The sequence below is a fragment of the Mauremys mutica genome, chromosome 17, assembly GCF_020497125.1.
Source record: "Mauremys mutica isolate MM-2020 ecotype Southern chromosome 17, ASM2049712v1, whole genome shotgun sequence".
Lineage (NCBI taxonomy): Eukaryota > Metazoa > Chordata > Testudines > Geoemydidae > Mauremys > Mauremys mutica.
This window is the reverse complement of record NC_059088.1, coordinates 26,854,826-26,881,532: the sequence shown is the minus strand read 5'-3', so window position 1 is coordinate 26,881,532 and position 26,707 is coordinate 26,854,826. Positions and strand designations below refer to the sequence as shown.

Sequence of the window (26,707 nt, the reverse complement as noted above, 5' to 3'; positions counted from 1 at the left end):
CAGCTGCCTCGTGAACCCAGGACTGGCCCTAAAAACAGGGGACTCCAGCCTGGCGTAGACCCAGCTGCTGCACCAGTGTCACTGCAGATCAGTGGGGTGATTTTCTACGGGTACAGTGAAAGCGCTGCCTCCCTGACTGGGGGTGCCCTTGTCTCAGTGGAAAGGGGCTTCTCTGGGTGCAGCCCCTGCACCTCTTTAACTGTCTCGGTTTCTAAACCAAGCCTGGGTGGAGACAAGCCCTTAGGAATTACACCCGGCCAGTGTAGTCCAGCGTCCCTGCTCCAGCCCTGCCCTCCGTCCGCTACTTCAGAGGAAGGAGAAATACACCCCCTACGGGGCAATTCTGGAATAACCTGCCCGCATGAGGAATTTTTCTTACCCACACAGAGAGAAGTTGGTTTATACCCTGTGCCAAACATTTATGTCCCTTCCACATTCTCTCTCTCCTCCCCAGCTGAGCCGTGAATGTCCTTGCTATTGAGACAGGTCCAGAGTGTGTTGTGTTTTAATCCTGCACAGCTTGACAGAGCGATAATACCCAGTGGCAATGAGTTCCGCGGGATAACTTTCCATCATGTAAATAAAGTCTCCACCTCTGCACTCCACAGGGTCATGCTCCTTGTATCTCTGGGGTAACCCTGCTACTGGCATCACACTCACTGTGGGGTTTCCTCGGGGCCCAGGCTCAGTCACCATCTTCCCCACAATGCTCAGCACCTCCTGCTCACACCCGATCCGGATTTGTGTCCCTGTCCCAGCTCTGAGCTGCCAGCCATGGGGAGGCGCCTTCAATTCCTTTGTGCAGGCCTCTATCCAGCAGAAAACCTACAGACCCTCCGCTCCCAGGGGATCGCAGCCCCCCGGGACACAGGGCCAGATTCTCATTCACACCAAGCCCCCGGCACACCCCCCTGGCTGCGCAAAGGGCCCTGACAGTGGGTGTCAATGTACTGGGTGCCCCGTCGAAGGCCCTTTCCATTGCCAGAGCCGTGTCAAGGGGCCCCGGGTAACAGAATTCCTAGCGTGACAGGCTCTCCGGTGCAATAGACAGAACCATCCAGTATCGCAGGAGCCGTGTCTGGTTCAGACCCTTTCAGCCCTGAGCAATTAGAGGAACCTTCCCCGACCCAGCGCCCTGGGCTGCTTTGAGCTCATTGCGCCACTTACCACAAAGGAAAGAGCATCTTGTGGGGGAAGTTGCAGAGCTGTGGGGCGGGTCATTTCTCTGCAGCCTCTCGGCACCATCAGGGATCGGCCACTCAGCCAGACCCTGCCGGCCAACCCGCTCCGGCTCTGTTCGGTCAGGACACCCGTTATATGGACTGACGGCCGCCCGCTCTGCCTGCCCCTCGCTGCCAGGATGGAGGGGGCTCTGCGGCCTTCCCTTCTCTTGCTCCTGCTGGTTTTACAGCCCGACGGTGAGTGATCTGTCTGAACTCCAGGGCAGGAAATGGTGGCACCGACACTGGTGTCATTTCAGATTTCGGAGGCGGGGGGTGAGGGGCAGCACTTTAATCGTGATTCCAGAGGCTACTTGGCCACCTGAAAACGCTTGGGTTTTTTTGTAGATAATAACAGAGGCACAGTGCTGCTGTCTGATAACAGTTTCTAATTCCTATATAGAGAAAGAAAAATAAATAAATATTAGACCCACTCAGCTCTAATACTAACATGTTCTGACCTCTTGTGGCAAGTCACTAATAGGACACTGGGTAGGTTTCAAATGTTACTGTATATTCCTAGTTTGTTACTAACTCTTGAATACAACTCTGGGAAGGATTGTAGAAGAACCTAGAGGACTTTCTCTCTCTTTCTGCAGCTCATCAAGCTCGGCCTAGATCCTTTAGCTTTTGGAAACGTCCCATTAGGGGAAGGCCCCGGGAGTTTATACTGCGCCTGCCTGGGGCTTTAGGGATGTTGCCCCACCACAAATAATAGGCTAGAAACTGACTTTAAACAGGAGTGAAACTGACACTTTCAAGTCACTTGCAGATTATTGCCAACCCCAAATGTTCAAAGATCAGGAATCTGGCTCACCAAAAATCCTGAGATTGGCTTTAAAATAATCAGATTGTATAAAAAATAATAGATTTGGTGGTGTTTTCCTTTACATTCTGCTTTTTGAGCCTTTAAGGTGCACTGGGGGCACATTTTGAAGCTTTCTCCACAGACACAAGAGCTGGAAACTTCATTGTTCTTTAAGAATGAAGGCTGAAATCACCACATATCACTGGACTCCAGGTGCCAGGGTTTTAAGGAAACAATATTTATCGTGAGACTCATGACAAACTCATGAGAGTTGGCAACACAGCTTTCACTTCTGTTTAGAGGCTAGTTCCTTTCCAGCAGGGCCTTAAACACAACCCCCCTCCCCCCATGGACTTCCTGTCTGACCTCAGGGCAGCACCTTAGGGACAGAGTTTCAAAGGTTTTCAGGCACCCAAGGATGCACCGGGCACCTAGTGGGGTTTACAAAGCACCGAACCTTCTAGGCGCTTTTGAAAATCCCACTCGGGGCCTAAATACCTGTGAAAGTCTGGCTGCTAGTCTGGGTGTGCCTCAGTGCCCATCTGTGCAATGGGGGTAACAGCCCAGCTCTGCCTCACCCAGGGGCTGTGCTGTGAGGAGCTCAGACACTGCGGTGATGGGGCCACATCAGGACCACAGGGAGCGTGGGACCTTCTCTGTGCCACTGCCAGCCCTGCCCTGGGCTTCGGCCCCTTCTGTTCTCCTACACCCGTCACACCTTCCTCTGTTCTGAGTGTAGCCTGGGCTCAGAGGGCTCCGCTGTGTTTCTTCTGAGTCCCCTGGGCTCTCTCCTCACCCCCCACCCACACAGGGATTCCTGTTTGACTGGTTCATCTAACCACTTCCAGATCCTTCATTTAATTACCAGCCTTTCCTTATCTTAATCACCCTGCACCTGTTTGTAAACAAAGCACTGACTCCCTGCCCCAGGGACAAAAGCTGAGAGAAACTCCCCTCTGCACAACTCACAATCCACACTAACTCTGTGCAGTGAAGAGCTCTGCCCGGGAGCACAGCTCCTGCAGGGCTGCCCAGAGGATTCTGGGGGCCTGGGGTCTTTGGCGGCGGGGGGAGCCCTTCCGTTCCGGGACTCGCCGCCGAAGTGCCCCGAAGACCTGCCCAGGGCCCCCAGCCGCCGCAGTGCAGCCGGGTCTTCTGCGGTAATTCGGCGGCGGGGGGCCCCCTCCGCGGGTCTCCGGGGCACTTCCGCGGCGGGTCCCGGAACGGAAGGGCCCCCCGCCGCCGAATTACAGCCGAAGACCCGGCTGCGCTTCGGCAGAAATTCACCAGCGGCGGGTCCTTCCACCCCGGAGCGGAAGGGCTCCTCCACAGGCGAAGACCGGGAGCGGAAGAAGCTCCGGGACCCGCGAGAGTTTTCCAGGGCCCCCGGAGCGAGTGAAGGACCCTGCTCCAGGGGCCCCGAAAAACTCTCGTGGGGGCCTATTGCCCCTCTTGCCCCCCCCTCCCGAGTGGCCTTGCTCCTGTATGAAACTCAGAGGGGCGGCGGCAGCACCCCCTTCCCTAACTAACTGGTGCCCTTAGACAGAGAGCGTCCAATGCACCCCCTGAAATAGACTAGGGGTGGCCTCATCTCCCACTGCCCACAGGAGGTGCACAAAGACGGGACAGGCATCAGGGGAATTTATGGAGCTTTGGGGGAACCACCTCAAATCCTGCTCAGAGTTAGGAAGGATATGGGGGACCCACAAACAGCCCCTGCCATGGGCCTGAAAGACTCATGCTCCCTCCCCAGCCAAAGGCGGCTTTGCTGGGTCTGCCGCAAGCTCCAGCCCCCCAAGGCTCATTGGGGAATCCTGCAGCCCCCTCCCCTGTGAGCCCAAACCTCTGCCCCGCCCCTTAGGCGGGTCCCTCACCCCTGAGGATCTAAAACCTCCCCACATTCAGAGCTAGGTGCAAATTCACCTCTTCAGACAAATTTCCTTCACTAGCCCCCAACTCAACACCGTCATCCCCAGCTCAGCTACGGCCGGTGGGGATCATGAAACCGCCCGAGCCTGCTGGGCAGGGAGAGAGGAATCCAAGCTGTCTCCCTTGCTCTTGGGAGGGGCTCAGACACCGGGGTGATGGGCCCCAGTGTAAGAACCCCCAGAGGGAGACGAGTGGGTCAGGGGATAGACAGACTCGGCCATCACTGGGCTGTAATAGGATCATCAGCCTCCACTCAACCTGTGCAGGTAAAACCCCTGTGAAAGCCCATAACCCGCTCTGGCACCGTGCGGCCTCTGTCCCCCTCTAGTGGTTGGTTCACAGCAGAGGGAAAGAGCCTCCTACTGCTACCGGATCTCAACCCTCTGAGATCGGACGTGTTCAAAAGCCAGATCCAGACCCACATCTGACAGCTGGCCCCTGGCTCTGTAATATCCCAGCCCCAGGGCTGAAGGTGGCCTGGCCATGGGGCGCTGGACACCAGGAGCTGAAATCTGGGAGGGGTTGGGTCCAGCTCCATAGGAAACGGTACCGTCCCCTCCCCCTCCCACCTAGCGCCCCCTGGGTCCTGGGCAGGGCCGGTGCAACCATTAGGCAAACTAGGCGGCTGCCTGGGGCGCCAAGATTTGAGGGCACCAAAAAGCGGTGCCCGAAATGTCTGGGACGCTCACCCGGCGCTGGGGCTCTGATCAGCTCCGGGCAGCCGGGAAGCGATGTCATTCCTCCTCCGGCCGCCGGGGGGGGGGGTGTTCTGACAGGGCGTGTGGTCGATCTGGTCCTAAAGGCTCCTGTTCCTCTCTCGTGGGGCAGGGTCCGGCAGAGCTGGGGCAGGCGCGATGGAGCTGAGCCGGATTGTGGGGGGCTCCGTCACTTTCCCCCTGGGGATCCCAGCAGAGCAAGTTAGAACTGTTACCTGGACAGTAAACGCAACGAGGAGTATAGTAGTTGTAGCAGCAGGAAACCCCCCCGCAGTCATTGTGTCAGACCCATCCTACGAGGGACGCCTGAGAGTCCCCGAGAACAATTCGCTTCAGATCACCAGCCTGAGGATGGAGGACACGGGCACCTACGGAGCTCAGATCAGAACAGGCACTTCCACCATCCACAGCGCTCAGATCACAGCTCCAGGCATCATCCACAGATCCTTCCTGCTGCGCGTGTACAGTAAGTGTGGGGCCGATGAACCCCGGGGGAAGCTGGAACCCGCCCTGCTCAGGAAGCGCCTCTGGGATTTCAAGGGCTGCAGGGTCCCAGCAGGACCGCCTGGGGCAGGGGGGGAGGGCAAGAGGGGCAATAGGCCCCAGGCCCCGCAGGGGCCCCCACGAGAGTTTTTCGGGGCCCCTGGAGCGGGGTCCTTCACTCGCTCCAGGGGCTCCGGAAAACTCTCGCCGGTCCCGGAGCTTCTTCCGCTCCCGGTCTTCACCGGTGGAGGGTCCTCCTGCTCCGGGGTGGAAGGATCCCCCGCCGGCGAATTAACGCCGAAGCGCAGCCGGGTCTTCGGCTGTAATTCTGCCGCGAAGGGGCCCTTCCGTTCCGGGACCAGCCGCGGAAGTGCCACGGAGACCTGCGGTGGGGGCCCCCAGCCGCCAAATTATCACGAAAGACCCGGCTGCACTGCGGCGGGTGGGGGCCCCGGGCGGGTCTTCGGGGCACTTGGCAGCAGGTCCCGGAACGGAAGGGCCCCCCCGCGCCCAGCCGAAGACCCCAGGCCCCCAGAATCCTCTAGGCAGCCCTGGGCCCCAGCGTCTGTGCAGACCTCTTAGTGCGGCTGCTTCTCCTCCCCGTCGCTCCTGTTCCTTCCCCCGCCACCCCCCAGCTCTGCCTCTCTGCCCACTTCTCCTCTGCAACCTCCTTCCCCCGCCCTGGCTGCTGTTGCCCTGATCCCCGGCCCCTGCCCCAGCCGTGCTGGAGCAGCCAGACAGCTCCTTGCACTCGGCTTCCCCAGCGCATCCAGGCAGCCGCTAGCAAGATGCTGCAGGAATTTCAGCCCATTCCATGTTTCTCTCCCCCCGGCAGAGCAAGTACCGGAGCCAACTGTCCTCTGTGACTCGGTGACCTGTGTGAGTGAAACCTGTAACTACAACCTGCGCTGCACCGTCGGGGATGGAGGGGACAATGTGACCTACAGCTGGACTCACACAGCAGGGGGCGCTGTGGTACCCAATGGGGCCATTCTGCACGTATCTCAGAGCCCCCTGGCCGTCACCTGCACAGCCCAGAACCCCGCCAGTCACAGCTCCACAACCGCCTCTGCAAAGGGCTTTTGTGCAGGTAAGTCCCTCTGCGGGAAAGACTCCTGTTTAAAACAGAAACAAACCCTGCACGTCTAGAGCAGCTAACGGACCCCTCCTGCCAGTCTGCCACGGGCTCATCTCCCAGGTCACTGGCAGGATCAGGCTCCTAACAGTGACAGTTTTATAGCCCTGCTTGTGTTACAGGCCAGCAAAGAGAACATTTCCTGAGAACCCAATTGTACCCTGCCAGGCACAACTCCCTCTGCAGGGTGGCGCTGCCCAGTGCGAACACGGGGGGAGCTGGCATCGGGTCGCTGCCTTTGCACCAGTCTCAGGGCTTTGATCCCAGCCAGAACCTGCCCCCAGCCCAGAAGCCACCTCGCTGCAGATCTTAGCCTGTAACCTGCCAGGCAGGGAGTGGTTGGCCCCTCATTCATCTGTGACACCAGAGCAGCGTCGCAGGCTCAGTGGGGAGCAGCCTGGGCCCAAGGGGAGCCGTGCGCAGGCTGAGATATGGGGGACGAGGGGGGATGGGGGGAACCCAGACAAGTTTAGTTATTGAACACGCCTGATCTCAAACACTGACTCACACAAGGGGCCGCATCAGCCCCCCCCCCTTCCCCTCCCCCGGCTCTGAGAAGGCTCCTACCTGGGAGGGAGCAGGGGGAGGGGCAGGAACATCAGCGCAGGCTGCCGGGGGGGGGGTCACAGCCCCACCCTGCCCAGGGGGGAGGAGCTGCTCGCGGGTGGGGGGCGCAGGGAGGAGCCAGCGGAGCGAGGGGCTCAGAGGGGGGGTCCCAGGGCTGTGTTGGGCCCCGTCCCCTCACTCTGCTCAGGAGGAGTCTGAGCCGCGTCAGAGCCTCTGGGTCCCGCTCTGGGGACGGGGGCTCCTGTGCCTGGGGGCAGGACGCGGCTGCTGACCCCAGAGGGGACACCGGAGCCGAGGTCAGTGGGGCCCGGCCCAGACTCTGCCCTGGCTGCCCAGCGTCTCCTCCTGCCCCGTATGGAGCGGGGGGCAGGTTCCCAGGCACCCCCACCCCTGCCCCTGCTGGGCTCTTGGGGCATCGCCGGTTGCCCCCTGCATGAACTGACGCCATCACCTTCAGCTCCCCCACCAGCCCCGGCCTCCTCGCTGTCCTACTGCCACCTCAAGGGGATCGTCCTGCTGCTGGTGCTGGGAGCCCTGAGCGCCGGGATCATCGCGGTGCACGTCCTCCCCGGCAGGGAGCGGAGACGGGACTGAGAGCAGAGGAGCTGCCCCTGCGCCTGCCAATCCCGCCTGGGCGTTCCCAGCCCCCCAGCCCGAGGATGCTCCGGGGGCCGCTCGCTCGCAGCTTCCGACGGGTGAACGTCACTGAGTGGGAGGAGGGGAAGTATCGGGTCCCTCTGTGGGGCGGGAGATGTGGTGGAGAATCCGCCCTGCTCAGTGGCGCCCTCTGGCAGCCGCCGGCAGCACAACAGGTGCGCCTGCCTCAGTTTCCTCCCATCCACCTTCTGAAAAGACCCCAGTGTCTAACCGTACCCCTACCTGGGGCTGATGTATTGTCCCAGCGTGTAAACCTTTCCCAGTGACTCCCTGCCGTGCCCGCTCCCCCCTGGGCTCTCCCCCCTCCATGGCACCCGGCTCTCTGGGGACAGGAGCTCACCTCCAGCTGCACCTGGTTAATGCCCCAGGCAGGCCGGCCCCGGCCTCTGGCCGTTAAAGGGGCCGAACACCCTGTCACGGAGGCACTTTCCCTCCCACTGTGCTCTGGGGCCGATGACTGCGCAGGGCAGGGCGATGGAGAGCCAGGACCAAGGGGTTTGTCCCGGGAGAAACTCAGCTGCCTCGTGAACCCAGGACTGGCCCTAAAAACAGGGGACTCCGGCCTGGTGTAGACCCAGCTGCTGCACCAGTGTCACTGCAGATCAGTGGGGAGATTTTCTATGGGTACAATGAAAGTGCTGCCTCCCTTACGGGGGTGCCCTTGTCTCAGTGGAAAGGGGCTTCTCTGGGTGCAGCCCCTGCACCTCTGTAACTGTCTCGGTTTCTAAACCAAGCCTGTGTGGAGACAAGCCCTTAGGAATTACACCCGGCCAGTGTAGTCCAGCGTCCCTGCTCCAGCCCTGCCCTGCCTCGGCTACTTCAGAGGAAGGAGAAATACACCCCCTACTGGGCAATTCTGGAATAACCTGCCCACATGAGAAATTTTTCTCACCCACACACAGAGAGAAGTTGGTTTATACCCTGTGCCAAACAGTTAATGTCCCTTCCACATTCTCTCTCTCCTCCCCAGCAGAGCCATGAATGTCCTTGCTATTCAGACAGGTCCAGAGTGTGTTGTGTTTTAATCCTGCACAGCTTGACGCAGCCACAGTATCCAGTGGCAATGAGTTCCATGGGATAACTTTCCATCATGTAAATAAAGTCTCCACCTCTGCACTCCACAGGGTCATGATCCTTGTATCGCTGGGGTAACCCTGCTACTGGCATCACACACACTGCGGGGTTTCCTCGGGGCCCAGGCTCAGTCACCATCTTCCCCACAATGCTCAGCACCTCCTGCTCACACCCGATCTGGATTTGTGTCCCTGCCCCAGCACTGAGCTGCCAGCCATGGAGAGGCGCCTTCAATTCCTTTGCTCAGGCCTGTATCTAGCAGAGAACCTACAGACCCTCCACTCCCAGGGGATCGCAGCCCCCCCGGGACGCAGGGCCAGATTCTCATGCACGCCAAGCCCCCGTCACACCCCCCTGGCTGCGCAAAGGGCCCTGACAGTGGGTGTCAATGTACTGGGTGCCCCGTTGAAGGCCCTTTCCATTGCCAGAGCCGTGTCAAGGGGCCACGAGTAACTGAGAATGCCTAGCGTGACAGGCTCTCCGGTGCAATAGACAGAACCCTCCAGTATCGCAGGAGCCGTGTCTGGTTCAGACCCTTTCAGCCCTGAGCAATTAGAGGAACCTTCCCCAGCCCAGCGCCCTGGGCTGCTTTGAGCTCATTGCGCCACTTACCACAAAGGAAAGAGTGTCTCGTGGGGGAAGTTGCAGAGCTGTGGGGCGGGTCATTTCTCTGCAGCCCCTCGGCACCATCAGGGATCGGCCACTCAGCCAGACTCTGCTGTCTAACCTGCTCCGGCTCCGGCTCTGTTCGGTCAGGGCACCCGTTATATGGACTGACGGCCGCCCGCTCTGCCTGCCCCTCGCTGCCAGGATGGAGGGGGCTCGACACCCTTCCCTTCTCTTGCTCCTGCTGGTTTTACAGCACAGCGGTGAGTGATCTGTCTGAACTCCAGGGCAGGAAATGGTGGCAGAGAGACTGGTGTCATTTCAGATTTCGGAGGCGGGGGCTGGGGGGCAGCACTTTAATCGTGATTCCAGAGGCTACTTGGGCACCTGAAAACAGAGGCCCAGTGCTGCTGTCAGATAACAGTTTCTAATTCCTATATAGAGAAAGAAAAATAAATAAATATTAGACCCACTCAGTTCTAATACTAACATGTTCTGACCTCTTGTGGCAAGTCACTAATATGACACTGGGTAGGATTAAAATGTTACTGTATATTCCTAGTTTGTTACTAACTCTTGAATACAACTCTGGGAAGGATTGTAGAAGAACCTAGAGGACTTTCTATCTCTTTCTGCAGCTCATCAAGTTCAGCCTAGATTCTTTAGCTTTTGGAAATGAACCATTAGGGGAAGGCCCGGAGAGTTTATACTGCGCCTGCCTGGGGCTCTAGGGGTGTTGCCCCACCACAGATAATAGGCTAGAAACTGACTTTAAACAGGCGTGAAACTGACACTTTCAAGTCACTTGCAGATTATTGCCAACCCCAAATGTTCAGAAATGAAGAATCCGGCTCACCAAAAATCTTGAGATTGGCTTTAAAATAATCAGATGGTATAAAAAATAACAGATTTGGTGGTGTTTTCCTTTACATTCTGCTTTTTGAGCCTTTAAGATGCACTGGGGTCACATTTTGAAGCTTTCTCCACAGACACAAGAGCTGGAAACTTCATTGTTCTTTAAGAATTAAGGCTGAAATCACCACATATCACTGGACTCCAGGTGCCGGAGTTTTAAGGAGAACAATATTTATCAGAGACTCATGACAAACTCATGAGAGTTGGGAACACAGCTTTCACTTCTGTTCAGAGGCTAGTTCCTTTCCAGCAGGGCCTTAAATACAACCCCCGTCCCCCCACGGACTTCCTGTCTGAGCTCACATCAGCACCTTAGGGACAGAGTTTCAAAGGTTTTCAGGCACCCAAGGATGCAGCCAGGCACCTAGTGGGGTTTGCAAAGCACCAAACCTTCTAGGCACTTTTGAAAATCCCACTCGGGGCCTAAATACCTGTGAAAGTCTGGCTGCTAGTCTGGGTGCGCCTCAGTGCCCATCTGTGCAATGGGGGTAACAGCCCAGCTCTGCCTCACCCAGGGGCTGTGCTGTGAGGAGCTCAGATGCTGCGGTGATGGGGCCACATCAGGACCACAGGGAGCGTGGGAGCTTCTCTGTGCCACTGCCAGCCCTGCCCTGGGCTTCGGCCCCTTCTGTTCTCCTACGGCCCTCGCACCTTCCTCTGTTCTGAGTGTAGCCTGGGCTCAGAGGGCTCCGCTGTGTTTCTTCTGAGTCCCCTGGGCTCTCTCCTCACCCCCCACCCACACAGGGATTCCTGTTTGACAGGTTCATCTAACCACTTCCAGATCCTTCATTTAATTACCAGCCTTTTCTTATCTTAATCACCCTGCCTCTGTCTGTAAACACAGCACTGACTCCCTGCCCCAGGGACACAAGCTGAGAGAAACTCCCCTCTGCACAACTCACAATGCACACTAACTTTGTCCATAGGAAACGGTACCCTCCCCTCCCTCTCCCCCTCCCACCTAGCGCCCCCGGTTCCCGGGCAGGGCCGGTGCAACCATTAGGCAAACTAGGCGGCCCCCTGGGGTGCCAAGGTTTGAGGGCACCAAAAAGCGGTGCCCAAAATGTCTGGGATGCGGCTTTGATCAGCTCCGGGCGCCGGGAAGCGATGTCATTCCTCCTCCGGCCGCCGGGGGTGGGGTGGGGGTTCTGACGGGGCGTGTGGTCGATCTGGTCCAAAAGGCTCCGGTTCCTCTCTCGTGGGGCAGGGCCCGGCAGAGCTGGGGCAGGCGCGACGGAGCTGAGCAGGATTGTGGGGGGCTCCGTCACTTTCCCCCTGGGGATCCCAGCAGAGCAAGTTAGAGCTGTTGCCTGGACAGTAAACACAACGAGGAGTATAGTAACTGTGGTAGCAGGAAACCCCCCCGCATTCATTGTGACCGACCCATCCTACGAGGGACGCCTGAGAGTCCCCGAGAGCAACTCGCTTCAGATCACCAGCCTGAGGATGGAGGACACGGGCACCTACGGAGCTCAGATCAGCACAGCTACAGGCACCATCCACAGAGCCTTCCTGCTGCGCGTGTACAGTGAGTGTGGGGCCGATGAACCCCGGGGGAAGCTGGAACCCGCCCTGCTCAGGAAGCGCCTCTGGGAGATCAAGGGCTGCAGGGCCCCAGCAGGACCGCACAGGGGAGGGGGGGCAAGAGGGGCAATAGGCCCCCACCAGAGTTTTTCGGGGCCCCTGCAGCGGGGTCCTTCACTCGCTCCGGGGGCTCCGGAAAACTCTCGCGGGTCCTGGAGCTTCTTCCGCTCCCGGTCTTCGCCGGAGGAGGGTCCTTCCGCTCCGGGGTGGAAGGACCCCCTCGCCGGCGAATTACCACCGAAGCGCAGCCGGGTCTTCGGCTGTAATTCGGCAGCGGGGAGCCCTTCCGTTCCGGGACCCGCCGCCGAATTACCGCAGAAGACCCGGCTACACTGCGGCGGCTGGGGGCCCCACGCGGGTCTTCGGAGCACTTCGGCGGCGGGTCCCAGAACGGAAGGGTCCCCCCCCCCCCGCCGAAGACCCCAGGCCCCCGGAATCCTCTGGGCGGCCCCGGGCCCCAGCGTCTGTGCAGACCTCTTAGTGCGGCTGCTTCTCCTCCCCCTCGCTCCTGTTCCTTCCCCCACCACCATCCCCCCGTTACCCTCCCAGCTCTGCCTCTCTGCCCACTTCTCCTCTGCAACCTCCTTCCCCCGCCCTGGCTGCTGTTGCCCTGATCCCCTGCCCCTGCCCCTGCCCCAGCCGTGCTGGAGCAGCCAGACAGCTCCTTGCACTCGGCTTCCCCCAGCACATCCAGGCAGCCGCTAGCAAGATGCTGCAGGAATTTCAGCCCATTCCACGTTTCTCTCCCCCCGGCAGAGCAAGTACCGGAGCCAACTGTCCTCTGTGACTCAGTGACCTGTGTGACTGAAACCTGTAACTACAACCTGCGCTGCACCGTCGGGGATGGAGGGGACAATGTGACCTACAGCTCGACTCACACAGCAGGGGGCGCTGTGGTACCCAATGGGTCCGTTCTGCACATCTCTCTGCTCCCCCGGGATGCTCCCGTGAATGTCACCTGCACAGCCCAGAACCCCGTCAGTCACAGCTCCACAACCGCCTCTGCAAAGGGCCTTTGTGCAGGTAAGTCCCTCTGCGGGAAAGACTCCTGTTTAAAACAGACACAAACCCTGCACGTCTAGAGCAGCTAACGGACCCCTCCTGCCAGTCTGCCCCGGGCTCATCTCCCAGGGCACTGGCAGGATCAGGCTCCTAACAGTGACAGTTTTATAGCCCTGCTTGTGTTACAGGCCAGCAAAGAGAACATTTCCTGAGAACCCAATTGTACCCTCCCAGGCACAACTCCCTCTGCAGGGTGGCGCTCCCCAGTGTGAACACGGGGGGAGCTGGCATCGGGTCGCTGCCTTTGCACCAGTCCCAGGGCTTTGATCCCAAACGGAACCTGGCCCCCCGCAGCCCCAGAAGCCACCTCGCTGCAGATCTTAGCCTGGAACCTGCCAGGGAGCAGCTGGCCCCTGATCTGTCTGTGACACCAGAGCAGCGTCGCAGGGTCAGTGGGGAGCAGCCTGGGCCCAAGGGGAGCCGTGCGCAGGCTGAGATATGGGGGGGACGTGGGGGGATGGGGGGAACCCCGACAAGTTTAGTTATTGAACACGCCTGATCTCAAACACTGACTCACACAAGGGGCCGCATCAGCCCCCCCATCCCCTCCCCCGGCTCTGAGAAGGCTCCTACCTGGGAGGGAGCAGGGGAGAGGCAGGAACATCAGCGCAGGCTGCCCGGGGGGGGGGGTGTCAAAGCCCCACCCTGCCCAGGGAGGAGGAGCTGCTCACGGGTGGGGGGCGCAGGGAGGAGCCAGCGGAGCGAGGGGCTCAGAGGGGGGGTCCCAGGGCTGTGTTGGGCCCCGTCCCCTCACTCTGCTCAGGAGGAGTCTGAGCCGCGTCAGAGCCTCTGGGCCCCGCTCTGGGGACGGGGGCTCCTGTGCCTGGGGGCAGGACGCGGCTGCTGACCCCAGAGGGGACACCAGAGCCGAGGTCAGTGGGGCCCGGCCCAGACTCTGCCCTGGCTGCCCAGCGTCTCCTCCTGCCCCGTACGGAGCGGGGGGCAGGTTCCCAGGCACCCCCACCCCTGCCCCTGCTGGGCTCCTGCGGCATCGCCGGTTCCCCCTGCATGAACTGACGCCATCACCTTTAGCTCCCCCACCAGCCCCGGCCTCCTCGCTGTCCTACTGCCACCTCAAGGGGATCGTCCTGCTGCTGGTGCTGGGAGCCCTGAGCGCCGGGATCATCGCGGTGCACGTCCTCCCCGGCAGGGCGCGGAGACGGGACTGAGAGCAGAGGAGCTGCCACAGCGCCTGCCAATCCCGCCTGGGCGTTCCCAGCCCCCCAGCCCGAGGATGCTCCGGGGGCCGCTCGCTCGCAGCTTCCGACGGGTGAACGTCACTGAGTGGGAGGAGGGGAAGTCTCGGGTCCCTCTGTGGGGCGGGAGATGTGGTGGAGAATCCGCCCTGCTCAGTGGCGCCCTCTGGCAGCCGCCGGCAGCACAACAGGTGCGCTTGCCTCAGTTTCCTCCCATCCACTTTCTGAAAAGACCCCAGTGTCTAACCGTACCCCTCCCTGGGGCTCATTTATTGTCCCAGCGTGTAAACCTTTCCCAGTGACTCCCTGCCGTGCCCGCTCCCCCCCGGGCTCTCCCCCGTCCATGGCACCCGGCTCTCTGGGGACAGGAGCTCACCTCCAGCTGCACCTGGTTAATGCCCCAGGCAGGCCGGCCCCGGCCTCTGGCCGTTAAAGGGGCCGAACACCCTGTCACGGAGGCACTTTCCCGCCCACTGTGCTCTGGGGCCGATGACTACGCAGGGCAGGGGGATGGAGAGCCAGGAACAAGGGGTTTGTCCCGGGAGAAACTCAGCTGCCTTGTGAACCCAGGACTGGCCCTAAAAACAGGGGACTCCAGCCTGGCGTAGACCCAGCTGCTGCACCAGTGTCGCTGCAGGTCAGTGGGGTGATTTTCTACGGATCCAGTGAAAGCGCTGCCTCCCTGACTGGGGGTGCCCTTGTCTCAGTGGAAAGGGGCTTCTCTGGGTGCAGCCCCTGCACCTCTTTAACTGTCTCGGTTTCTAAACCAAGCCTGTGTGGAGACAAGCCCTTAGGAATTACACCCGGCCAGTGTAGTCCAGCGTCCCTGCTCCAGCCCTGCCCTATGTCCGCTACTTCAGAGGAAGGAGAAACACTCCCCCTACTGGGCAATTCTGGAATAACCTGCCCATATGAGGAATTTTTCTCACCCACGCACAGAGAAGTTGGTTTATACCCTGTGCCAAACAGTTAATATCCCTTCCATGTTCTCGCTCTCCTCCCCAGCAGAGCTGTGAAATTCCTTGCTATTGAGACAGGTCCAGAGTGTGTTGTATTTTAATCCTGCACAGCTTGACAGAGCCACACTATCCAGTGGCAATGAGTTCCGTGGGATAACTTTCCATCAGGTAAATAAAGTCTCCACCTCTGCACTCCACAGGGTCATGATCCTTGTATCGCTGGAGTAACCCTGCTACTGGCATCACACTCACTGCAGGGTTTCCTCGTGGCCCAGGCTCAGTCACCATCTTCCCCACAATGCTCAGCACCTCCTGCTCACACCCGATCCGGATTTGCGTCCCTGTCCCAGCTCTGAGCTGCCAGCCATGGGGAGGCACCTTCAATTCCTTTGCGCAGGCCACTATCCAGCAGAGAACCTACAGACCCTCTGCTCCCAGGGGATCGCAGGCCTCCCGGGACACAGGGCCAGATTCTCCTTCATGCCAAGCCCCCGTCATACCCCCCCTGGCTGCGCAAAGGGCCCTGACAGTGGGTGTCAATGTACTGGGTGCCCCGTCGAAGGCCCTTTCCATTGCCAGAGCTGTGTCAAGGGGCCCCAGGTAACAGAATTCCTAGCGTGACAGGCTCTCCGGTGCAATAGACAGAACCACCCAGTATCGCAGGAGCCGTGTCTGGTTCAGACCCTTTCAGCCCTGAGCAATTAGAGGAACCTTCCCCGACCCAGCGCCCTGGGCTGCTTTGAGCTCAATGCTCCACTTACCACAAAGGAAAGAGCGTCTCGTGGGGGAAGTTGCAGAGCTGTGGGGCGGGTCATTTCTCTGCAGCCTCTCGGCACCATCAGGGATCGGCCACTCAGCCAGACTCTGCCATCTAATCCGCTCCGGCTCCGTTCGGTCAGGACACCCGTTATACGGACTGACGGCCGCCCGCTCTGCCTGCCCCTCGCTGCCAGGATGGAGGGGGCTCTGCGGCCTTCCCTTCTCTTGCTCCTGTTGGTTTCACAGCCCGGCGGTGAGTGATCTGTCTGAACTCCAGGGCAGGAAATGGTGGCACAGACACTGGTGTCATTTCAGATTTCTGAGGCGGGGGGTGCGGGGCAGCACTTTAATCGTGATTCCAGAGGCTACTTGGGCACCTGAAAACTCTTGGTTTTCTGAAGTTAATAACAGAGGCCCAGTGCTGCTGTCAGATAACAGTTTCTAATTCCTATATAGAGAAAGAAAATTAAATAAATATTAGACCCACTCAGCTCTAATACTAACATGTTCTGACCTCTTGTGGCAAATCACTAATATGACACTGGGTTGGATTAAAATGTTACTGTATATTCCTAGTTTGTTACTAACTCTTGAATACAACTCTGGTCTTGGCTACACTTACAAGTTGCAGCGCTGGGAGTTACAGCGCTGGTCATGCAGCTGTGGAAGGGCCAGCGCTGGAGTGTGGCCACACTGACAGCTACCAGCGCTGCAGTGTGGCCACACTTGCAGCACTTTCCAGCGCTGTATTGAGAGGTGCATTGTGGGCAGCTATCCCACAGAGCACCTCGTCCCGTTTTGGCGCCGTTTTGGCGCTGAGTATTGTGGGAAGGGGAAGGAAGTGTGCGGGTCATTCCGCTTCCTGTTTGCCAGCGCCCCGTGGTGCATCGCTTCACATCCCAGCATTCACTCTTTCCAGCAGCGTTTGGCGCCATTGTGAGAGTGTCTTTCTGTTACTCTCTGTGTGAATCGCGATTTCTGTGGCAAATGGAGCCCGATCTGCTGAGGAACTCTGCTGATGAGTGTCACCAGCACAACACGTTTGGCAGTCCAGCTATTCCTTTCAGCTCCAAAGTGACAGTGAGGATTCCGACGATGATATCAATATGGATTTGCCTGCCGCGTGTGACACTAAAGTGCTTGCGGCATTTACGGAAATGCTCAGCACCGTTGAACGCCGCTTTTTGGGCTCGGGAAACAAGCACTGAGTGGTGGGATCACATCGTCATGGAAGTCTGGGATGACGAGCATGGCTGCAGAACTTTCGTATGAGAAAAAGCCACTTTCATGGGACTGTGTGCTGAGCTCGCCCCCACTCTGCGGCGCAAGGACACAAGATTGAGAGCTGCCCTGACGGTGGAAAAGCGAGTGGCTATTGCAATCTGGAAGCTGGCAACTCCAGACAGCTACCGGTCGGTCGGGAACCAGTTTGGTGTGGGAAAGTCGACCGTGGGAATCGTTTTGATGCAAGTTTGCAAGGCAATTAATCGCATCCTGCTAAGAAAGACCGTGACTCCTGGGGAGCGTGCAGGACATTGTGGATGGCTTTGCACACATGGGTTTCCCTAAACTGTGGAGGGGCGATAGATGGGACGCATATTCCTATTCTGGCCCCCCCCCCACCTGGCATCAGAGTACGTTAATCGGAAGGGGTATTTCTCTATGGTTCTCCAGGCGCTTGTGGATCAACCGCGGGCGTTTCATTGACATTTACACAGGCTGGCCTGGAAAGGTGCATGATGCACGCATTTCTTTCGGAACAGTGGCCTGGTTCAGGAAGATGCAGGCAGGGACTTTTTTCCCAGACAGGAAGATCACAGTAGGGGATGTCGAAATGCCCACTGTGATCCTTGGAGACCCCCGCGTACCCGTTACTGCCTTGGCTCATGAAACCCTATACAGGGAAGCTTGACAGGAGCAAGGACCGGTTCAACTACAGGCTGAGCCGGTGCAGAATGACTGTGGAGTGTGCTTTTGGGCGTTTTAAAAGCCCGCTGGCGTTGCTTGTATGGGAAGCTAGACTTGGGGGAAAGCAGCATCCCCGCGCGTTTATATGCGCTTGCTGTACCCTCCATAATATTTGTGAAGGGAAGGGTGAAACATTCAGTGAGGCATGGACCACCGAGGTTCAAGTCCTGGAGGCTGAATATGCACAGCCAGAGAGCAGGGCTAATAGAGAGGCCCAGCACAGGGCTACAAGGATTAGGGATGCCTTGAGGGAAGAATTTGAGGCTGAAAGCCAACAATAATGTTTGCTGCCTTGCATGGGAGTGAATGCACTGCTTACACTGTTATTCTATTATCCATAATAATAATATGATTTGTAGTGCCTCTTTCTTTACTGGGCTAAGGTATCTTTCACTATCTGCTATAATAAAGACTGTTTTCAAAGCCAAGAATTGTTTTATTGAAAAGAAAAAAACTTCCTTGACAGACAGACAGACACACAACATTTCATGAACACAAGAGGGCAGGGGTGTGGGTTGGTGAACTGTACAGTCACAAGTTTGCATATGCCCTGTCTGGATTGCTGTTTAATAAATCCTGCACTTCAGGGTTCATATACTGCATGGTGATGGGGGTTGAATGCAGAGGGTAAGGGTGGTGGTAGGTATCAGGGCTGGTTGGGGAACATACAGGTGTTGGAGGCAGCTGGTGGTGGTAAGAAACCTGGATGCTGGGGAAAGGTGGTTTGAGCTGACATTGGGGCACAAGGCACAAAGGACGGGGCGGGTGGGGGAGTAGCAACGGTAGTGCTCTGCTTGCATGGCAACGAGTGACTCTATAGACTTCCGCTTGGCGCTCCAGGATGCTTAGCAGCCGCTCCGTGGTTTTTCCTCTTGGCCACTGCATTTCTCTTTGCGTGTCCTGCACTTTCTTTCTCTCGCCAATCCTTCAAGTCCTTACTCTCTCGAGCAGACTGATTAAGAACAGTTTTCAGCATGTCTTCTTTGATCTTTCTGTGTTTTTTTCTCAAATTTTGAAGTCTCTTTGATGTTGTACATCTGTGCTGTCCAGTAGTCAAGGTCACTGTAGAAACAGAAATGACAACATTTAACACGGGCAGCATTGTGTATCCACTATCTCCAGACATGAATTGTTACACTGAGGGAGTGAGTTCTTATTTAAGCATTCTTTTTACACCCCACGCATAACACTACAGAAGCCACGACATGGTGAGTGTAGCAGTGCTTATATGGGGAGAAGTGGGGCTTGGGTGTAAGAGGGGAGCTGGTTGCTTCGGGTAATCTGGAGTGCTAGAGGGGTTGAGTGAAATGCAGATGCAGGGGTGATCTTATCTCCCTATCTCTTCACTAAAGAGTCTCCCAACATTTTTCACAGGACTTAATCCTGGAAGATGTTTCCCTACTGCGAGTCACTAGGGAACAGCGGGGGGGCTCTTTTAGAGCAATGTGGATTCCGCCCGGGACCCTATGCGGCTTGCCTGTGTTTCAGAAATGGTCCCCCCCACCCACCCACTGGCAGAAGAGTGGCGCGGACGCGTCACCGTCACTGGGACAAGGGACACAGTGGCTCTGCCTATAAACCTGCGCAGGCATATTGCCCCACGCTCTGGATGAAGCTTTTGCTGAGATAACTGAGGCAGATTACCGCGACGTGATAGACCCACATCAACGGGCTATTCCACATCTAGAGGCTGGCATGCATGCATCCATAACCCCCCCTCCTCTCCAGAAAACATTTCACCCAGAAAATAAAAGCCGCTTACCGGTAACACGCTCCTCTCCTCTGCTTGTCCTTCTGCAACTGCTGGCTGCTGCGATTGGGTGCTTTCCTCCTGGCTTGAGAAGAGCTCCTGGCTGCATGCCTCCAGGGAATCTGCGGTTTCTTCCCCCATGCCAGGAGCTTCACTCGCGGTTTCCTCCCCCCCCCACGCCTCCGCCTCCGCCGCCTCCTCCGCCTCCTCCTCCTGTCCCCCAGCCTGCTCAGAAGTGTCCATCGTTATCCTGGGATTGGCAGTGGGGTCACCCCCAAGTATCTCATCCATCTCCCTGTAAATAACGGCAGGTCGTGGGAGCAGCTCCGGATCGTCGATTCCCCTCTCGGGCTTGTAATAGGCACTCCGCAGCTCTTTAATTTTTCACCCTGCATTGTACTGCGTCCCGATCATGGCCCCGATCCAGCATGGCCCTTGATATCTGCTCAAAGATATCGTAATTCCTACGGCCGGAGCGCAGCTGTGCCTGAACAGATGCCTCACCCCAAACACTGATGAGGTCCTGCAATTCACCAGTGCTCCATGCTGGGCTCGTTTGCCGCGTGGAGGCATGGTCAACCTGTAACTGATTAAAACTGATTGCACTCCACACCTGGCTGCAGCAAACAGGAAGGAGATTTTTAAAATTTCCCGGGGCATTTACAGGGCGGGTCACCTGAGCCAAGAGCAGTAGAGTGCAAACTGATGTGCAGAGTGGCTGAACAGGAATTCTGGGATACCTCCTTATTCCCTGGAGGACAGGTAAAGCGCTGGTGAGTGTCCACACCTGCTGGGCAGCGCTGGATCACCAGCGCTGCACTCCTTATACCCCTGCCGGGATGGGTTTTCAGCCAGCGCTGCAACCAGGGAGTTGCAGCGCTGGTTGTGCCCTGCAAGTGTGGACGGGGTGTTGTTGCAGCGCTGGAAAGCCTCCACCAGCGCTGCAACTTGTAAGTGTAGCCAAGCCCTCTGGGAAGGATTGTAGAAGAACCTAGAGGACTTTCTATCTCTTTCTGCAGCTTATCAAGTTCAGCCTAGATTCTTTAGCTTTTGGAAACGAACCATTAGGGGAAGGCCCCGAGAGTTTATACTGCGCCTGCCTGGGGCTCTAGGGGTGTTGCCCCACCACAGATAATAGGCTAGAAACTGACTTTAAACAGGCGTGAAACTGACACTTTCAAGTCACTTGCAGATTATTGCCAACCCCAAATGTTCAGAAATGAAGAATCCGGCTCACCAAAAATCTTGAGATTGGCTTTAAAATAATCAGATGGTATAAAAAATAACAGATTTGGTGGTGTTTTCCTTTACATTCTGCTTTTTGAGCCTTTAAGGTGCACTGGGGTCACATTTTGAAGCTTTCTCCACAGACACAAGAGCTGGAAACTTCATTGTTCTTTAAGAATTAAGGTTGAAATCACCACATATCACTGGACTGCAGGTGCCGGAGTTTTAAGGAGAACAATATTTATCAGAAACTCATGACAAACTCATGAGAGTTGGGAACACAGCTTTCACTTCTGTTCAGAGGCTAGTTCCTTTCCAGCAGGGCCTTAAATACAACCCCCGTCCCCCCACGGACTTCCTGTCTGAGCTCACATCAGCACCTTAGGGACAGAGTTTCAAAGGTTTTCAGGCACCCAAGGATGCAGCCAGGCACCTAGTGGGGTTTGCAAAGCACCAAACCTTCTAGGGGCTTTTGAAAATCCCACTCGGGGCCTAAATACCTGTGAAAGTCTGGCTGCTAGTCTGGGTGCGCCTCAGTGCCCATCTGTGCAATGGGGGTAACAGCCCAGCTCTGCCTCACCCAGGGGCTGTGCTGTGAGGAGCTCAGATGCTGCGGTGATGGGGCCACATCAGGACCACAGGGAGCGTGGGAGCTTCTCTGTGCCACTGCCAGCCCTGCCCTGGGCTTCGGCCCCTTCTGTTCTCCTACGCCCCTCACACCTTCCTCTGTTCTGAGTGTAGCCTGGGCTCAGAGGGCTCCGCTGTGTTTCTTCTGAGTCCCCTGGGCTCTCTCCTCACCCCCCACCCACACAGGGATTCCTGTTTGACAGGCTCATCTAACCACTTCCAGACCCTTCATTTAATTACCAGCCTTTTCATATCTTAATCACCCTGCACCTGTCTGTAAACACAGCACTGACTCCCTGCCCCAGGGACACAAGCTGAGAGAAACTCCCCTCTGCACAACTCACAATCCACACTAACTTTGTCCATAGGAAACGGTACCGTCCCCTCCCTCTCCCCCTCCCACCTAGCGCCCCCGGGTTCCCGGGCAGAGCCGGTGCAACCATTAGGCAAACGAGGCGGCCCCCTGGGGTGCCAAGGTTTGAGGGCACCAAAAAGCGGTGCCCAAAATGTCTGGGATGCGGCTTTGATCAGCTCCGGCCGGCCGGGAAGCGATGTCATTCCTCCTCCGGCCGCCGGGGGGGGGTTCTGACGGGGCGTGTGGTCGATCTGGTCCAAAAGGCTCCTGTTCCTCTCTCGTGGGGCAGGGCCCGGCAGAGCTGGGGCAGGCGCGACGGAGCTGAGCAGGATTGTGGGGGGCTCCGTCACTTTCCCCCTGGGGATCCCAGCAGAGCAAGTTCGAATTGCTGCCTGGACAGTAAACACAACGAGGAGCATAGTAACTGTGGTAGCAGGAAACCCCCCCGCATTCATTGTGTCCGACCCACCCTACGAGGGACGCCTGAGAGTCCCCGAGAGCAACTCGCTTCAGATCACCAGCCTGAGGATGCAGGACACGGGCACCTACGGAGCTCAGATCACCACAGCTCCAGGCACTTCCAGCATCCACAGAAACTACACGCTGCGCGTGTACGGTAAGTGTGGGGCCGATGAACCCGGGGGAAGCTGGAACCTGCCCTGCTCAGGAAGCGCCTCTGGGAGATCAAGGGCTGCAGGGCCCCAGCAGGACCGCACAGGGGAGGGGGGGCAAGAGGGGCAATAGGCCCCCACCAGAGTTTTTCGGGGCCCCTGCAGCGGGGTCCTTCACTCGCTCCGGGGGCTCCGGAAAACTCTCGCGGGTCCTGGAGCTTCTTCCGTTCCCGGTCTTCGCCGGCGGAGGGTCCTTCCGCTCCGGGGTGGAAGGACCCCCCGCCAGCGAATTACCGCAGAAGCGCAGCCGGGTCTTCGGCTGTAATTCGGCAGCGGGGGGCCCTTCTGTTCCAGGACCCGCCGCCGAATTACCGCAGAAGACCCGGCTGCACTGCGGCGGCTGGGGGCCCCACGCGGGTCTTCGGGGCACTTCGGCATCGGGTCCCAGAACGGAAAGCCCCCCCCCGCCGAAGACCCCAGGCCCCCGGAATCCTCTGGGCGGCCCTGGGCCCCAGCGTCTGTGCAGACCTCTTAGTGCGGCTGCTTCTCCTCCCCCTCGCTCCTGTTCCTTCCCCCGCCAACCCCCAGCTCTGCCTCTCTGCCCACTTCTCCTCTGCAACCTCCTTCCCCCGCCCTGGCTGCTGTTGCCCTGATCCCCGGCCCCTGCCGCAACCGTGCTGGAGCAGCCAGACAGCTCCTTGCACTCGGCTTCCCCCAGCGCATCCAGGCAGCCGCTAGCAAGATGCTGCAGGAAGTTCAGCCCATTCCACGTTTCTCTCCCCCCGGCAGAGCAAGTACCGGAGCCAACTGTCCTCTGTGACCCAGTGACCTGTGTGACTGAAACCTGTAACTACAACCTGCGCTGCACCGTCGGGGATGGAGGGGACAATGTGACCTACAGCTGGACCCACACAGCAGGGGGCGCTGTGGTACCCAATGGGTCCATTCTGCACATCTCTCTGCGCCCCCGGGATGCTCCCCTGAATGTCACCTGCACAGCCCAGAACCCCGCCAGTCACAGCTCCACAACCGCCTCTGCAACGGGCCTTTGTGCAGGTAAGTCCCGCTGCGGGAAAGACTCCTGTTTAAAACAGAAACAAACCCTGCACGTCTAGAGCAGGTAACGGACCCCTCCTGCCAGTCTGCCATGGGCTCATCTCCCAGGGCACTGGCAGGATCAGGCTCCTAACACTGACAGTTTTATAGCCCGGCTTGTGTTACAGGCCAGCAAAGAGAACATTTCCTGAGAACCGAATTGTACCCTGCCAGGCACAACTCCCTCTGCAGGGTGGCGCTGCCCAGTGCGCACACGGGGGGAGGTGGCATCGGGTCGCTGCCTTTGCACCCGTCCCAGGGCTTTGATCCCAAAGGGAACCTGCCCCCCGCACCCCCAGAAGCCACCTCGCTGCAGATCTTAGCCTGGAACCTGCCAGGCAGGCAGTGGTTGGCCCCTCATTCATCTGTGACACCAGAGCAGCGTCGCAGAGTCAATGGGGAGCAGCCTGGGCCCAAGGGGAGCCGTGCGCAGGCTGAGATATGGGGGGATGGGGGGACATGGGGGAACCCTGAGAAGTTTAGTTATTGAACACGCCTGATCTCAAACACTGACTCACATAAGGGGCCGCATCAGCCCCCCCATCCCCTCCCCCGGCTCTGAGAAGGCTCCTACCCGGGAGGGAGCAGGGGGAGGGGCAGGAACATCAGCGCAGGCTGCCCGGGGGGGGGTCACAGCCCCACCCTGCCCAGGGGGGAGGAGCTGCTCACGGGTGGGGGGCACAGGGAGGAGCCGGCGGAGCGAGGGGCTCAGAGGGGGGGTCCCAGGGCTGTGTTGGGCCCCATCACCTCACTCTGCTCAGGAGGAGTCTGAGCCGCGTCAGAGCCTCTGGGCCCCGCTCTGGGGACGGGGGCTCCTGTGCCTGGGGGCAGGACGCGGCTGCTGACCCCAGAGGGGACACCGGAGCCGAGGTCAGTGGGGCCCGGCCCAGACTCTGCCCTGGCTGCCCAGCGTCTCCTCCTGCCCCGTATGGAGCGGGGGGCAGGTTCCCAGGCACCCCCACCCCTGCCCCTGCTGCGCTCTTGGGGCATCGCCGGTTGCCCCCTGCATGAACTGACGCCATCACCTTCAGCTCCCCCACCAGCCCCGGCCTCCTCGCTGTCCTACTGCCACCTCAAGGGGATCGTCCTGCTGCTGGTGCTGGGAGCCCTGAGCGCCGGGATCATCGCGGTGCACGTCCTCCCCGGCAGGGCGCGGAGACGGGACTGAGAACAGAGGAGCTGCCACTGCGCCTGCCAATCCCGCCTGGGCGTTCCCAGCCCCCCAGCCCGAGGATGCTCCGGGGGCCGCTCGCTCGCAGCTTCCGAAGGGTGAACGTCACTGAGTGGGAGGAGGGGAAGTATCGGGTCCCTCTGTGGGGCGGGAGATGTGCTGGAGAATGCGCCCTGCTCAGTGGCGCCCTCTGGCAGCCGCCGGCAGCACAACAGGTGCGCCTGCCTCAGTTTCCTCCCATCGTCCTTCTGAAAAGACCCCAGTGTCTAACCGTACCCCTCCCTGGGGCTGATGTATTGTCCCAGCGTGTAAACCTTTCCCAGTGACTCCCTGCCATGCCCGCTCCCCCCCGGGCTCTCCCCCCTCCATGGCACCCGGCTCTCTGGGGACAGGAGCTCACCTCCAGCTGCACCTGGTTAATGCCCCAGGCAGGCCAGCCGCGGCCTCTGGCCGTTAAAGGGGCCGAACACCCTGTCACGGAGGCACTTTCCCTCCCACTGTGCTCTGGGGCCGATGACTGCGCAGGGCAGGGTGATGGAGAGCCAGGACCAAGGGGTTTGTCCCGGGAGAAACTCAGCTGCCTCGTGAACCCAGGACTGGCCCTAAAAACAGGGGACTCCAGCCTGGTGTAGACCCAGCTTCTGCACCAGTGTCACTGCAGATCAGTGGGGTGATTTTCTACGGATCCAGTGAAAGCCCTGCCTCCCTGACTGGGGGTGCCCTTGTCTCAGTGGAAAGGGGCTTCTCTGGGTGCAGCCCCTGCACCTCTGTAACTGTCTCGGTTTCTAAACCAAGCCTGTGTGGAGACAAGCCCTTAGGAATTACACCCGGCCAGTGTAGTCCAGCGTCCCTGTTCCAGCCCTGCCCTGCGTCCGCTACTTCAGAGGAAGGAGAAACACACCCCCTACTGGGCAATTCTGGAATAACCTGCCCACATGAGAAGAATTTTTCTCACCCACACACAGAGAAGTTGGTTTATACCCTGGTGCCAAAGAGTTAATGTCCCTTCCACATTCTCTCTCTCCTCCCCAGCAGAGCCATGAATGTCCTTGCTATTCAGACAGGTCCAGGGTGTGTTGTATTTTAATCCTGCAAAAGCTTGACAGAGCAATAATATCCAGTGGCAATGAGTTCCATGGGATAACTTTCCATCATGTAAATAAAGTCTCCACCTCTGCACTCCACAGGGTCATGATCCTTGTATCGCTGGGGTAACCCTGCTACTGGCATCACACTCACTGTGGGGTTTCCTCAGGGCCCAGGCTCAGTCACCATTTCCCCACAATGCTCAGCACCTCCTGCTCACACCCGATCCGGATTTGTGTCCCTGTCCCAGCTCTGAGCTGCCAGCCATGGGGAGGCGCCTTCAATTCCTTTGCGCAGGCCTCTATCCAGCAGAGAACCTACAGACCCTCTGCTGCCAGGGGATCGCAGCCCCCCCGGGACACAGGGCCAGATTCTCGTTCATGCCAAGCCCCCGTCACACCCCCCCGGCTGTGCAAAGGCCCCTGACAGTGTGTGTCAATGTACTGGGTGCCCCGTCGAAGGCCCTTTCCATTGCCAGAGCCGTGTCAAGGGGCCCCGGGTAACAGAATTCCTAGCGTGACAGGCTCTCCGGTGCAATAGACAGAACCCTCCAGTATCGCAGGAGCCGTGTCTGGTTCAGACCCTTTCAGCCCTGAGCAATTAGAGGAACCTTCCCCGACCCAGCGCCCTGGGCTGCTTTGAGCTCATTGCGCCACTTACCACAAAGGAAAGAGCGTCTCGTGGGGGAAGTTGCAGAGCTGTGGGACGGGTCATTTCTCTGCAGCCTCTCGGCACCGTTGGGGATCGGCCACTCAGCCAGACTCTGCCGTCTAACCCGCTCCGGCTCTGTTCGGTCAGGACACCCGTTATACGGACTGACGGCCGCCCGCTCTGCATGCCCCTCGCTGCCAGGATGCAGGGGGCTCTGCGGCCTTCCCTTCTCTTGCTCCTGTTGGTTTCACAGCCCGGCGGTGAGTGATCTGTCTGAACTCCAGGGCAGGAAATGGTGGCACAGACACTGGTGTCATTTCAGATTTCAGAGGCGGGGGGTGAGGGGCAGCACTTTAATCGTAATTCCAGAGGCAACTTGGGCACCTGAAAACTCTTGGTTTTCTGCAGATTATAACAGAGGTACAGTGCTGCTGTCAGATAACAGTTTCTAATTCCTACATAGAGAAAGAAAATTAAAGAAATATTAGACCCACTC

At 58.5% G+C, this 26,707-nt stretch overlaps 1 protein-coding gene across 1 annotated transcript; it reads left to right on the top strand.

Annotated features, from left to right (window-relative positions):
• The first annotated feature begins 554 nt into the window (after nucleotides 1–554).
• Nucleotides 555–25,956, top strand: LOC123351579 (T-lymphocyte surface antigen Ly-9-like). Its single transcript, XM_044991017.1, has 6 exons — nucleotides 555–1,418; nucleotides 11,318–11,638; nucleotides 12,451–12,717; nucleotides 21,887–22,213; nucleotides 22,998–23,264; nucleotides 24,335–25,956. Exons 1-6 carry the CDS (start codon nucleotides 1,361–1,363, stop codon nucleotides 24,469–24,471), a joined length of 1,377 nt encoding a protein of 458 aa, XP_044846952.1. The 5' UTR covers nucleotides 555–1,360; the 3' UTR covers nucleotides 24,472–25,956.
• Nucleotides 25,957–26,707: the final 751 nt, after the last annotated feature.